The sequence below is a fragment of the Pseudorasbora parva genome, chromosome 3 (assembly GCF_024679245.1).
Source record: "Pseudorasbora parva isolate DD20220531a chromosome 3, ASM2467924v1, whole genome shotgun sequence".
Classification (NCBI taxonomy): domain Eukaryota; kingdom Metazoa; phylum Chordata; class Actinopteri; order Cypriniformes; family Gobionidae; genus Pseudorasbora; species Pseudorasbora parva.
The window spans coordinates 43,743,212-43,757,692 of record NC_090174.1 but is presented as its reverse complement, the minus strand read 5'-3'; the positions used below and the strand labels follow the sequence as shown (position 1 = coordinate 43,757,692).

General features: G+C 36.4%; 2 protein-coding genes across 2 annotated transcripts; both read left to right on the top strand.

The window, feature by feature from the left end:
• Positions 1-6,638: 6,638 nt before the first annotated feature.
• LOC137071982 (carnosine N-methyltransferase-like) lies at positions 6,639-11,768 on the top strand. Its single transcript, XM_067440207.1, has 8 exons — positions 6,639-6,904; positions 7,852-8,047; positions 8,186-8,352; positions 9,913-10,053; positions 10,230-10,408; positions 10,517-10,630; positions 10,727-10,830; positions 10,905-11,768. The coding sequence occupies exons 1-8, from the start codon at positions 6,714-6,716 to the stop codon at positions 11,079-11,081; spliced, it is 1,269 nt and encodes a 422-aa protein (XP_067296308.1). The 5' UTR covers positions 6,639-6,713; the 3' UTR covers positions 11,082-11,768.
• A 104-nt stretch (positions 11,769-11,872) lies between these two features.
• On the top strand, positions 11,873-13,334 carry wu:fa19b12 (uncharacterized protein LOC560551 homolog). Its single transcript, XM_067440208.1, has 2 exons — positions 11,873-12,399; positions 12,644-13,334. The coding sequence occupies exons 1-2, from the start codon at positions 12,025-12,027 to the stop codon at positions 12,788-12,790; spliced, it is 522 nt and encodes a 173-aa protein (XP_067296309.1). The 5' UTR covers positions 11,873-12,024; the 3' UTR covers positions 12,791-13,334.
• Positions 13,335-14,481: the final 1,147 nt, after the last annotated feature.

Sequence of the window (14,481 nt, the reverse complement as noted above, 5' to 3'; positions counted from 1 at the left end):
ACAGGAAAGGATGCATATGAGTAGCCTTCGCGCACTTCGCATTCTCAAATCACCCACAATCCTATGCGCGCAGCTTTGCTATCAGACGTTCCCGGAGTCGGACTCGGAGCGTGAACGGGGCAAATATGCTTGTATCAGGGTTTGTAGATGGGAAGGAAGGAGGCGGGAACTGGCAAACGTTCAACAACTTTATAATAGCCCCCTCACATGCGACTGCCCGCACACACATAATAAAACATAAACAAACCATAACATAAAGTCCAGGCCTAACGTTAGTCCTTCCACGCTCCTCCAATTATACTCCCGTCACTGCCGTGAGCCGAGACCGGTGTGGCGATCAGCTGCCGCTCATTATCACTCCACCGGCCCGCTCTCACGGTCCCTTACCTCGCTGCTTGCCACAATGTTTTTATTTACGTTACCAAACATTTGTTATAACCGTAGTAAATATAAGTAAAGTTTAACGTTTAAATACCGGTACAAAATACTACTGTATTGATATTTAAAAAATACAAATAACGTTATTGATGGCCAACGGACCTTTTCACTGACGTAATGACTCAATGACGTGTACTTGCTAGCCTGTTCCATTTACGTGTTCTCCGAATCCTAAAGAGGAGCCTCGCCTAGCCTCTGAAGGAAGTGACTTGGAAGGATCCGTCCTTCCAAGGAAGCATCCTTGACATTGAGAAACACCTACTGTAGGCTTTGAAAGGGAACTTCTGTTAAATAAAATATCTCGCTTGGCATTGAACTTTAAGCTTTATAATTTTACAGGTATTATTTCTGCTCTAACAGCAACATTACACACTAACTAAAATTTGAAAGATGGGATCATGAAGAACGGGACCTTTAAACCTAACTTTCATAGCGTGTTGGTTTGAAAATCCTGATGACAATACCAATGATATAACTTTACAGAGCAATAGTTTGATGTGACCAGTGCAATTTGCAACCAATGTCTTAAGATCAGAAAAATCTCACATAATCACACATCCTCTTCGACAACGAGACATCTTGAACCGACTGTTTCTGTGGTTTCCTTTTATGCACCTTGAAACAAATGAACTTTTCAACTGAAGTACATTTTTAACTGAAGTTTCAACTAAAGCTTTTTGACAGGTAGAAATTCTTGTAGAGAATTTGTATTAATATTTAAGGTTTTTATGAAAATACAAGAGATTCTATTAAGGTTATTTTTAAAAACCCATAATTGTATCATGTGCCCTGTAAATTTTAGTGGCTTCCCTAGGTTGATGATTGTGTTACTCTTATCACTTTGTGATCAGTTAACTTAAAGAAAGTGTATGATTCCTCCGCTACTATTTCTCTTTTCCCTCCCTTTTTTTGGTTTTTGCTACTCTGAGTAGTATATAAATCTTTGTATTTAGGGCAATTTTTGCGTTTCTTTGCCTCTTCATGACAGATCCCTTCCTGTGCTCCTCAGTTGTAAGTCGCTTTGCATAAAAGCGTCTGCTAAATGCATAAATGTAAATGTAAATGTAAGATTGTGGCCAAAACTGGTACTGTAATCACTTTCAAATGACTGTAGAGTGGTGTATCCCTCTCCACCTCCCCCCTGACTCGAGGTTGCCAGATAGGCTGCAGGATCCAGCAGGAACATCCTGTGGTAACTAGAGCTGAGCTGGCAACCCGGATGTCGAAACACTACTGACTTTGTGATTGGTCGATAGGTGGAGGGTGGAGCTTCAGGCAAGAACACTATGGCTGGGTCCGAAACCTGGAAAATGCTGCCTTCGGAGGACACATTTGAAGGCAGGAAGGAATCAAGCTATGTCTTCTGCCTCCTGTCTCCTGAGAGACCTTCATCTGATCGATTATTGAAGGCAGCATACATGTATCCTTCGCTGCCTTTGATATCCCACAATCCTGTGCTTTACATTCAGTGACAGTTGAGCTTGGAAAATAAGATGGCGTCTGAAAGTTGCGTTTGCTGGTCAGTTTGTGTGTAAATGTATGTTTTTTACCAATATTTTCCACTTCTGATGTAATTTCTAGCGAGAAATGACTAATGCAGTAATTCAATATGTGTTTAGTTCTCACCAAAGCTCGTTCTATTTTGCTGTAGATCATTAAACTGCTACACTGCCTTAGAAGTCTGCCTGAAATCAGTTTTGTGAGGTGCCTTCAAGCACAAAACACTGCCTTACAAGTCATTGTCTGATAAGGCATCGAGGCAACGAGTCAGCTTCCTAGGTTTTCGGACGCAGCTAATATGCCAATATCAACATCAGTTGAGGGCTGCAACAACAACTTTTAAATGACAATATCCTGGCCGGACTACTGTTGTCAGTGATATAAGTATTTTAAATTAACATGATTTCTTAATGTCTAGTGAAATATCAGGGCCATTTTATGATTAATTGAAATGCATTTCTTACCTACAAGTCCTTTAAGTATTTTCACGCATGCTCATGTTTTAGGACAGAGTACCAAAGATCTCATCAGATTTTATTCAGAAATCCTTTTATGTTTAACTTCCATTTTAATTTGCTGCAATAACATCCCATTATAACACACTAAATTAAACATTGAACTACTGATTGTCATTGAATTTACTGTCATTATAACCTATTTAGGTCACACTTTACAATAAGGTTGTATTATTTAACATTAGTTTATGCATTAGTTAACATGAACTAACCATGAACAACACCTTAGTTTATCTTTGTTAACATTAACTCACAAAGTTTAATGCATCTATTTACATTAACAGCACAATTAGTTAATGCATTAGTTAACATTAACTAACCATAAACAGTGCCTGTAGCTTTACGGTTTTTGTAAGGTTATCTAATGGTCACTATTTACATTAGTTTATGTAGCAGTGAACCTTTCTAGCTCACCATCTCAATCTTAAGGTAAAAATGCTTTTATGTACACTTAATCTAAAGCGTACACTTATTTCATCATTAACTGATGTGTTACTAACATTTGTAGACTTTTATTAACATGACCTATGCCATTAACAAAGCTTGTATTCATGGATTTTGAGAACCTTAGAGTGAAGTGTACACTATTTCAATATTACTTGATGTGTTAACATCTGTAGGTTATTTATTATAAAGGAATAAATAATAATAAATGCTTTGTTAATGGAAAGTCATGTCAATAAAGAGTCTAGAAATGTTAGTAACACATTAGGTAGCCTGCTTTAAAATATCTTCCTATAGAAAGAAATTTACAGGTTTGAACCTGAGGGTGAGTAAACGATGACAGAAGGTTTGGGTATCCTTTTAATTCGGAAGAGTAAAGTGATGAAAAGAAAGAGCAACCCACATCCACGTGTAAGATCTAATATTCATAAGCAATCTGATATCTGATCTTCTGAATTAAAAAAAATCTGGGAAAAAATGTCTGCATATACATGCAGGGGCTCAGAACTAAAAGAGTTATGCTGTCAAGAACTGTTAAAATACATTTACCTTCATGAAAAAAATCTCTTTCCATTTCTGTTAATGAGAATTATCATTCCTACAGTATATTATACTTTTGCACACAGTTTTCAAATATTTTCATTCCAAAGATTAGGATCCTCTTAATTGCAAGGGGACCACTACCTAGAGGAAATATATTTTAATGCATAAAGACCCATACTGTAAAAACTATAATATTATAAATACATTTAATGTTTTGATTTTCGAAATGTAGTTCATTCTAATTGAATCAAACAGTTTTACACAAAACACTGTTCTTAAGCAAAATAAAGCACAAACTATTTAAAAGTATGTACACGGCAAGGAAAATTTATTTATTTAATTTTTAAGTTATGATTAAATGAATGATTTTAATTCTATTTAATTTTATTCTAAATTAATAAAAGTAAAGTACTTATATTACAAAGACAGTCCTTTTTGAAGAAATGTGTGCCCTGTTATAACACAATGGTGATAGCTCACAAATCATCCCTATTGGGGTACAAACCAACAACCTTTCGATATCGTCCACTATATCATGTCATTCTGATGTCACCCAGTCTTTAACATGCATTATAACTCCTTGAATGAGAGGACAGGTCAGCAAGTGTGATGTTGCTCCCATTTCTTATTGTGTTTAAACAGTTGTCTGAAAGTGTGCATAGGAGAGCAAAAACAGGGAAGTATTATAAAAATTCTGATGAAATTAACAAATTAATAAATAATAATACTGCAATAGCATCATTATTATTAGTTGATATTTAATAAAGACACAAATGTACAGGGATTGCTATTGTCCTATTATAAATAAAATTTTAATGAGCACTCACCAGGTTTTCTAATTTTCAGAACAATCAGACCACAATGGCTCCAAGTCCAAGTATTACAATCATTAATGGATAATGTAAAGAGTTGTTTACTTCTGTGTTATATAAATCACACACACACAACAATAATGAAATAATAATGAATATATTACACAAATGTGGTTGATTCCACTAAATTCTAGAGTTTCAGGCCTTTAGCTGCATTTTTTCCCTATCCAGTTCTAGAATTTTTCGCCAAAACATGTGCTTTCTCTCAGTGAGAGATACAGACAATAGTACTGGCAATATTCATCTTGATTCTTTAGTGTTTCAGTAAAAGGAAATATCAAATGAATAAAATATAATAAATTAAAATGAAAGACAAACCCATAATTTATATCTGGAAGCCAGGCAAAGTGAACAAACACTGTTTCTGCACTCCTGGCATGTTAGGTGTGTGTGCTACCTTCAAAGTCCAAACACGACACCTTGTTGCTATCAAGGGTTTAGTGACACATCACACATCACACATCACACGGGTCTAGGGTAGACCCGTCAATCCTCAGAGACCAAATACACATTTTAGAAAACAAGAAACAATCAGAGGTTCTCTTAAGCAACTGGAAATTGATTAAGGCTTTGATTATGGCTTAACAGGGAATAGTTGAGTCTTGGGGTCAGAAAGTCAGAAAGAATGTATGTATATATACACTCTAAAAAATGCTGGGTTAAAAACAACCCAAGTTGGGTTGAAAATGCACTAACCCAATGGTTGAGTTGTTTTAACCCAATGGTTGAGTTGTTTTAACCCAGTAATTGGGTTAAATGTTGCTTAAGACAACCCAATTGCTGGGTAAGAACAACTCAACCATTGGGTTAAAACAACCCAATTGTTGGGTTAGTGCATTTTCAACCCAACTTGGGTTGTTTTTAACCCAGCATTTTTTAGAGTGTATATATATATATATATATAAGTATATTGAAGCGACAGTGGATTTCAGAATCCCCCTTTCACTTCCATCCAGAGTCTTTCGGGAAGAGCTTGCATTTTCCAACATGACATCTCATTGGGCAAATTTAAGAGGCCAGGGTAAACATCACCCTATAAAAAAGGTACTGAGCCAAGCTGGGAATACGAGAAGAAAGAATGTAATAGTTTTGTAGTTTGGGGAAATCAGTAAGAGATAGGAGACGAATCATCGAAGAAGATGAATATGCTCCAATAATTCCTTTGTCTCCAGAACCATTATGGTTATGCCCTGTTAAAGTTATTCTTTTATGCCCCAAGCAGAAGTTGATCTAAGCGTATTAAAATTAAGACAAATAGAAGGGCCATAAAACCGATGTAAATAATGTAAGTGAGTATGGGGTCAAGATATGAGGAATATTTGCATATTTTTACAGATGCTTCCAAAGATCTATCAGTATATACTGGAGAGATGTTTGCAATAATTATGGCAATAAGGTGGATTAGTGAGGTTAAAATATCCAAGGCAATAATATGTTCAGATTCTAGTTTAGTTCTAATAAGCTTGAAGGAAGCTATGAAGTCAGAAACAAGACAAGATAGATAATTCCAGAATTATATTAAATTAAACAAACTAGTTTAAATGCATGTTTTTTGTGGGTCCCGGCTCATATTGGGTTGAGATGTGCTGATGTATTAGCAAAAAATAATATATTAATAGAACATAGAACGAGTTATTCAGAAATGAAATAAATTATCAACAATTATATTCTGTAGCTATGGCAGCAGTATTGGGACAATGAAATAAAAGGCAGACATTTGTATCAAATGCAGTCAACAGTGGGTAAGGGATATGAATATGATTACAAGATTAAGATTGGGGCATACAAGACTGAATAGTAGGCTACATTGCACTTATAAACAAGCTCTCACAACCTATAGACAGACCTGTTGCAGAGTCAGTGTGAAAATGCAGAATCAAAAGTTTTGCTGTATCATAAAACATAAGAAACCACAACAACAAACAACAATGTGGGATGGTCCAAATATTGTGGCTATTCTTACATCCAGTCAAAATAGCTCCCATATTGACTGGTAGTGACTTGATTTGTCCTTTTAACTCCATGCACTGCAACCAGGCTTGGATTAGTAACACATAGGGCCCTGAGGCTATAACAAACCCATGGCCCCCACACTAGCCGATTCTTGGTGCCACGGCCACAATGTTTTCTACCAAAAAACAACAACTTTTGAGCATACAACTGCTAAACAATGAGGTCCCATATTTGAGCTATTTAGGGGGGTTTGGCGGGGCATGGTCCTAAAAAAAGTATAGGTAGAGTGTCAAGGTCCATTTTAGAGATAGGTGGCGGTAATGTACATATATGTTTACGATCAGCCGTGAAACAACAAGAGGGAGAAGAAGAAGAAGACTGTAGTTGATGGATACAGCAAACTCACAAATCGACTGTGCAGGTTCCATTATCTTCCCTGTATTCAGTTATGTTGCCGATTGTCGATTACTTGCGCCTACATGGTACAGCAATGGCTGACGGCAAAGATGAAACTGTAGCAGCTTCCAAACCAGAGGTATTTCACAACTATCGGGAGAGGATTACATGTTCACCCGAGGAAGAGGCGCAGTTAGAGAGACAGCATTTCTGGAATGTCATAAACGCGTTTAAATACTACAGGTAAACATTGGTGGAGCATCAAATCCCATCTGCTCAACACCAACACAAGATGAGCCACTGTTATTTGAGCTTTAATTTTGAACATGCGAGAGCATGAATATATCCGTACAGAATTATGTTTTTGATCAACATTTTTTCCTTTTAAATTTAAAATAGCCTAACGCCTGCCTGCGCTACCATCATTTAAAGTCCAGATGGTATTAATACACATCTGTATCTGTCTATCCATATAGGCGATTCGGGTTGATTTTTTGCAATTGAGATGAATGGGAAAAATTGTCCCGATAAACCTAAAACACACACACACACACACACACACACACACACACACACACACACACACACACACACACAAACACAAATATGAAAAAGGAAATTAATTTATAGTTGTGGTCAGAATTGTTGGCATGGCACCTCTGGTGAAAATGATTAAAGATTGCTGTAAAAAATAAATTGCGTTTATTATCAGTTTGATCTATCATTCAAACATTTTGGAAAAAAACAGGGAATAGTTGAGTCTTGGGGTCAGAAAGCATATATATATATATATATATATATATATATATATATATATATATATATATATATATATATTTTTTTTAAAATATATTTTTAAAAATAAATCTGCGTTTATTATCAGTTTGATCTATCATTCAAACATTTTGGAAAAAAACAGGGAATAGATATATGCTTTCTGACCCCAAGACTCAACTATTCCCTGTTTTTTTCCAAAATGTTTGAATGATAGATCAAACTGATAATAAACGCAGATTTATTTTTTAAAATATATATATATATATACACATTATATATATATATATATATATATATAGAGAGAGAGAGAGAGAGAGAGAGAGAGAGAGAGAGAGAGAGAGAGAGAGAAGGAGAAAGAGAAAGAGAGAAACCTTTTTCCTCTGTCCATATATTGTTTCTCCCACTGTGTTCAGAATTCACGTTCATGAACGAGTGAATCGAGCCGAGCGGCAGTTCAGATGTCTTCCAGATCACCACCAGCAACTTTTGACAAACTTCCTGCCTAATCTGAGCAAGATCCGCTACTGCATTGACCGAAACCAAGAGGTTCTGCAGGCTGTAGTGAACAACTGCCTCGATATGTTTGAGAACATGGAATATGGACAGGATGTAGGTGGCAATCAGTAGGTCTTACAATTAATAATGTTGCTTTTTTTTCAGTTGGGGGTTGTGATGACAGAAGTGTGGCTTTTATTATCCTGTTTAGTAGTAATTCAATTAATCTTATAGTTTTTGTGCTTTTCAAAGGGTGACCCAAGGAAAGTACGTCCTTCTTCAACTTTTGACATGGATAAGCTGAAGTCAACCATAAAGCAGTTTGTCCGTGACTGGAGTGAAGCAGGAAAGGCTGAAAGAGACAGCTGCTATAAACCTATTATAGAGGAGATCCAGAGACTATTTCCTCCTGACAAGTGGTAAATATACTTTGATGAACAAATGTCATTCTGTAGTTAAGTATACAGTCTACTGTCTAAGTATAAGGTGCACATACAGTATTGTATATATACAGTGGTGGTAAAAATTGTTGGCACCCTTGGTGTAAATATGATAAAATATGGCTGTAAAAATATATCTGCATTGTTTACCCTTTTGATCTTTTACTTTAAAAAAATCACAAAAATCGAACCTTTCTTTAAAGTTCTTTGGGGGGTAAATCACATTATGAAATAAATCAGATGAAACTATAAAAATAGCTTTTTGGCAGCAAATCCAATAGGTTTGGTGCAAACAGGGATAAAAAGTTACCTCCGAGATGCCCACGGCTAAAAATACTGTTGGATCTTTAATGTTGATGGCCTATTTTTTTGCTGGAGGTCCTGGACATCTTGTACAGACACATGGTATAATGGATTCTAGCAAATACCAGCAGATAAGAAATCTAAACCTGACAGCCTCTGCTAGAAATCTAATAATGTGTTGTGGTTGAATCGTCATTCATGACAATGATCCAAAACAAACATCAAAATCAACACTCACGTGTCTTTGGGCACAAAATGAAGCTTCTGCCATGGCCGCTCCAGTTCTCTGACCTGAACTCTATAGAAAATGAGTGAAGAGAAGAAGCACCAACATGGATCTGGGAATCTGAAGGATCTGGAGAGATTCTGTATGGAGGAATGTTCTCTGATCTCATGTCAGGTGTTCTTCAAACTCATCAGGCATTATAGGAGAAGACTCAGAGCTGTTATCTTGGAAAAAAGGAGGTTGGAAAAAGTATTTAATAAAAGGGTGCCAATAATTGTGGCCAACGTGTTTTGGAGCAAAAAATGTATTTCATAAAGTGATTTACTCCCCACTTTCAATTCTTTTACTTCAAATAAAGGTTAGATTTTTGCGAATTTTTAAATAAAGGATCAAAAAGATAAACAATGCAGATTTATTTTTATAGCCATATTTGATCGTATTTACCAGGGGTGCCAACAATTTTGACTACCACTGTACACTACCATTCAAAGGTTTGTTTGTTTGTTTGTTTTTTTGTTCAAGAATGTGTTAGAAAAAAAAGTCCCTTATGCTCAGCAACGCAGCATTTATTTGATCAAAAATACAGTAAAACAGTAATATTGTGAAATATTATTACAATTTAAAATATATTTTCTATTTGAATATATTTTAAAATGTATTCTAGTAATGGAAAAGCTGAATTTTCAGCATCATTACTTGGTGCTCAATAAACATTTCTTCTTCTTCTTCTTCTTATTATTATTATCAGTGTTGAAACAGGTTGTAATATTTTTGTGGAAACCATCTGATACATTTTTTTTCAGGATTTTTTGATGAATAGAAAGTTACATTTGTTCAGTTTAATGCTCCCTTGCTGAATAAAATTATTGACCCAAACTTAAAAAAAAATGTGTAAAATTTTGTAAACATTTCTGCTGTTTAAATGATTTGTGTTCTTATGTTTTGTGTCAAGTTTACATTGATTTGTAAATGAGAAATAAATTGTTTATGAGTTATATTTGTCTCTACAGTGATGTGTCCCAGGTCAGAGTGTTAGTTCCCGGGTCCGGTCTAGGTCGACTTGCATGGGAAATTGCTCATCTGGGCTATTCGTGCCAAGGCAACGAGTGGAGTTTCTTCATGCTCTTCTCCTCTAATTTTGTTCTGAATAGGTACAACATTAACATCATCACAATTTAAGTAGGACTCTACACATAAATAAGCTGTTTTTGACTTCTAGCCAGGACAGTGCACATGACACAGACAGCAATCAGACTTGAATTGAGATATCAGAATGGTATATGACATCTGTAGTGAGGTGGAAACTAACTGATATTTTGTCTCTCAGGTGTGATGAGGAGAATGCGTTGACTCTGTATCCCTGGATTCACCAGTTCAGTAATAACAAAACGTCCTCTGATCAGACAAGACCTGTGTGCTTTCCTGATGTCAATCCACAGAGTCTTCCAGCAGACTCGGACTTCTCTATGGTCGCTGGAGACTTCCAGGAAGTATACAGTGAGCCTGGTGAGGAGTTTTTTTTTTTTTTATAAATATCAATTATATAAATTGCACTTCAATGGAGACAGGGATAGAACTGAATCTTGAAAATTGTAAGTTTTATCTCCCATACAGAAATGTGGGATTGTGTTGCTACTTGTTTCTTTATCGACACTGCCCACAATGTTCTTGATTACATTGAAACCATCTGGAATATTCTAAAGCCTGGTGGTGTCTGGATAAATTTGGGTAACTTATATTCTGTATAATCTTAACCATTCATAGTCAAATGGTATCTACATATGAAATGCTGAAAAGAGGTTTGTTTTGTATTTGTTCTCTTAGGTCCACTACTTTACCACTATGAGAATATGGCTAATGAATTGTCCATTGAGCTGAGCTATGAGGATATAAAGGCTGTTCTATTAAAATATGGATTTGTCCTTGAGGTAAAGTTAATTATTAACTGTTTAAATTAATATTAATACTGTTGTAAACTCTATTACTATATTTCTTTCCACAGCTGGAGAGAAAGTCTGTTCCCAGCACATACACAGAGAACGATCGCTCCATGCTCAAGTACCTTTACGACTGTGTCTTTTTTATTGTACGGAAACCTGCAGAACAGTTGATCAATGGAGATCAGACACCTAACGATGGGCAGATTGAGAATTCTTTACAGATAAGAAACTCAACATGACGTTTTGAAGACTGAAGTTCTGGATGAATTCACAGACAAATGGCCCAAATAATAAACTGAGGATTTTAATCATGAATGTCAGCATTATAGCAAATTCCTGGTAATACATTAGGACTGGCGCTTTCTAATGTACTGAATTATTTGAGATATTTACCAAAAATATGTTTTGGTGCATCTCTTTGCAGTCGTATTCCTCAGGTTCTGGGTGCTGCGTCACAGCTCACTAATGCCTCTTGTCACTCACATACATTTCAGTGTTTTTCTTGGAGTTGTTTACACTATCACATGTCCAAAATCATATTCACAGAGTCTACTCTGGATTTTGCTCAGTTACTACAGCCCCTCTGAGGAAACTTGTTGGCCATTAAAATTGTAATATCTGGTAGTATTCAAATAATATTGTTTTAAACTTGACAGACTTTCATGATCTTGTACATACTGTAATAAACTGTTTTACAATCAAGAATAATTGGAATATTGTTGCATATGCATGACTGTTGTAAGCCTTTAAGACTGCTTATTGTTCACCACACACATTTTACATTAAGGATTTGGAAGTTAGTTAATATATTATAACATTTACTGTTGATATTTGAGATAAAAAGTAGTGATACAACTACAACTTCTTTGTCAAGGATACCACAATAAACTTGCATTAACTTATTTCCACTGTGGCCATTTTTATAACTGATATTTAGGATATTATTCACAACCGTTTAGCTCGTTACCAATTATAATAAACAAGCATAACAGACGTTGTTGTTGTTGTTCGACCTCTCTGGCCACAGGGGGCGCTCTATTCAAACATGCGTTTCAACTTCAGTTACGACACAACTGTCGTAAATGGGTAGAGAATTAAATGCATCTGCGTACTAAAAAAAAGTGTTAGCGCTCTTATATATAGGCTACGTTTTAACCTTTGTGAACAACTTAGATCGCACAGATGACCAAGCGGAGAGCAGAGAACATTTTGCCTCCCGAAATCCCCAGTAAAAGAAGTTTTCGTTCTCTCGACATACACGTCGTAGGTGAGAATGTGATCCAAAACGATAACTTTAATCCATCCTCGTTACTGTCATTCGCTGGACAACGCTGCAGGAAAAGACCGAAGTATCTTGAAGACCCACTGAATACCGATAAGATACGGAGAAAAGGGGCTGCAAACAGGATTGATTCAGTGCTGGCAGATAAGAACACGTGCAAGTCTAGAACATTCGAGGATGCTGGCAGACCTGTCACGCTGCGGGCATCTTGCGAGCATCAAACTGAGTCAAATAAACAGCATGACGAAGAAATTAACCTTACTGCAAGAGACAGGGTAAAGTTTCACGCAAACAAGTGCAAACATTTGAGAGCAAAGTCATAATACTGTGTGGCGTCCCGTAGAATATTGTGCAATGATGGCAGAGGAACATATGGTGGCGGTACATGACCACTGTTAGTTTCCTTTTTTTCTTGTTCTTGCTTAATGTTTAACTTCAAGACTATTACACTTTCAAGCACTTTAATCTATTAAACTCTGTTGGTTCGCTGTAGTGAATGTTTTGCTTGTATCCCACTAGGTGATGCACACAGATGAGGACCTCTCTCCATTCAATTCCTTCCAATTCTGGCGGGTTCCACTGCCTGAGTTGGATCTCTCTCTCTTGGAGACGGAACCATCAGTTAGGTCTTCTTCCACCAAAGACTTAGAGGCAATGGAAACCTGAGGAGATCGCCAATGCACATTGACACGTTCATTCTTGTTTAGATGTATATTTGGTGTTGCCAAATTACCTACCTGGACATGGTGGGAGGATTCCTCCTGATCTGCAATATGTAGATGCACAAAGCCTTGTGGAAGCTCTAGCAGAACCTTTCGTTCTGATGGGAGCACATCATGGTCATGTGACCTCATTCCTCTTCTACATAGGTCATTTGTTCATTAGTGTGATAGCGTAATGCTGTATTGAACAGATCATTTATGTTTCTTTTCTGTCAGTAGCTGTAAAAGCAAGTGACTTTTGAAGGTGACAGCTTTTCTTTTGCTTGGACTGAGCCATTTTTTTTAGCACTGTTTTGTGTTCAGTAGGTAGTAGCCACTTTTATTTGAAGCTGTGTTCCTTTCCTCTGAACAACATTATTGACAACAGTATGTGGTGCTTCTGAACGAAGTAGATGGAGCAAGTGCTTTGTACTTTAGGTTCCATTGGCCTGTAACTGTAGTGTTTTTGAAATTGCCCAACAGCAATAAAGTTTATTTTTTAAATATTGGCTTGTCTTTGGTGACTGTCTGATTTCATGATTCTACTTTTCGACATGAAGTACATTAAAGTTAACCTTTACAGTTGAACTACAATCATTTGCCTAGTGTGATCTTTCCTCATTCCTCATCCAAAGGAAGTGAAAATACCTGTTTCCACCCTTTTGTGTCAGGTGCTCATGACCTTTGGTTTAGGAGGGAATAAGCGCCGAAAGCATGCCACCTTTATCAGGGGATTGTATCGCCAGTGATCAGCGTGCAGAGATAGTCCTGCTCATCTGCCAAGCTAAAATAAGCATGCAAGTAAAATGATACAATGGTAAGCCAAGTTTTGATACTTTGTCCCATTTAGGTGGTCCTCTGGGAATATACGGAAAAATCTGTAAATGGGATGTACGTGAAAAACGAAAAGAATCTGTGGTCTCGTCTGGATTTAAGCTAATGAAACAGCTCGGTACTTTAGACATGTTTTAACCTCAAGGACAACAAAGGAGAAAAATACAATTTTATGGATCAGATGTCATTATCCTCTTTTAAATCATTTAGTATACTGGACATTGGTGTTTGTATACTGGATTTGTTTTAGGCTTAACTGGTGCATGGCAACAGGTGGGTGGCACAATTCATAGGATTGTTATATATATCTCTCTCTCTCTCATTATTATTATATAAATTAATGCATATTTTATTATTATAGAATGTTACTGTTATGGAACATGGAATAAAAAAGGATAATTTTAAGGCCATATATATAATGGCATCCATCAGCCCTTCTGAAAAGCTTGGTGGGCAACAGTATGGGTCAGACAACAGAAGCATGCAAAGTTTCATCCGGTTTGGACAGAAGAAGGCGCTATAACAGTGGGAAACAATTTACATAGGCCTACCAGTAATGCATCCTAATGGCAATTATTATTAGCTATTATTAATAGATAAACATGAATAATCGTGATCGTATGTGCAAATAACCCAAATGCAACTATCGGAGTCTGTGTTTGCTACTTATGAAGCAATTTATATTTTCATAACTAAACACTGTTTGTTTGTAAAGATGAGATCTCGTGACTATCTGGCCTGATGGTCCTTCCATTATTTGCGCTCCACGTGCATTTAGTTAGTCATTCACGAACGCACTTTTTCCCTTTTCGCTCCGATGCT

Coding starts and splice junctions, on each gene's coding strand:
- LOC137071982 (XM_067440207.1), top strand. CDS start 6,714: ATGTTGCCGATTGTCGATTACTTGCGCCTACATGGTACAGCAATGGCT. Junction 6,905..7,851: donor AACGCGTTTAAATACTACAG/GTAAACATTGGT, acceptor CACTGTGTTCAG/AATTCACGTTCATGAACGAG. Junction 10,831..10,904: donor AATATGGATTTGTCCTTGAG/GTAAAGTTAATT, acceptor TTCTTTCCACAG/CTGGAGAGAAAGTCTGTTCC.
- wu:fa19b12 (XM_067440208.1), top strand. CDS start 12,025: ATGACCAAGCGGAGAGCAGAGAACATTTTGCCTCCCGAAATCCCCAGT. Junction 12,400..12,643: donor ACCTTACTGCAAGAGACAGG/GTAAAGTTTCAC, acceptor GTATCCCACTAG/GTGATGCACACAGATGAGGA.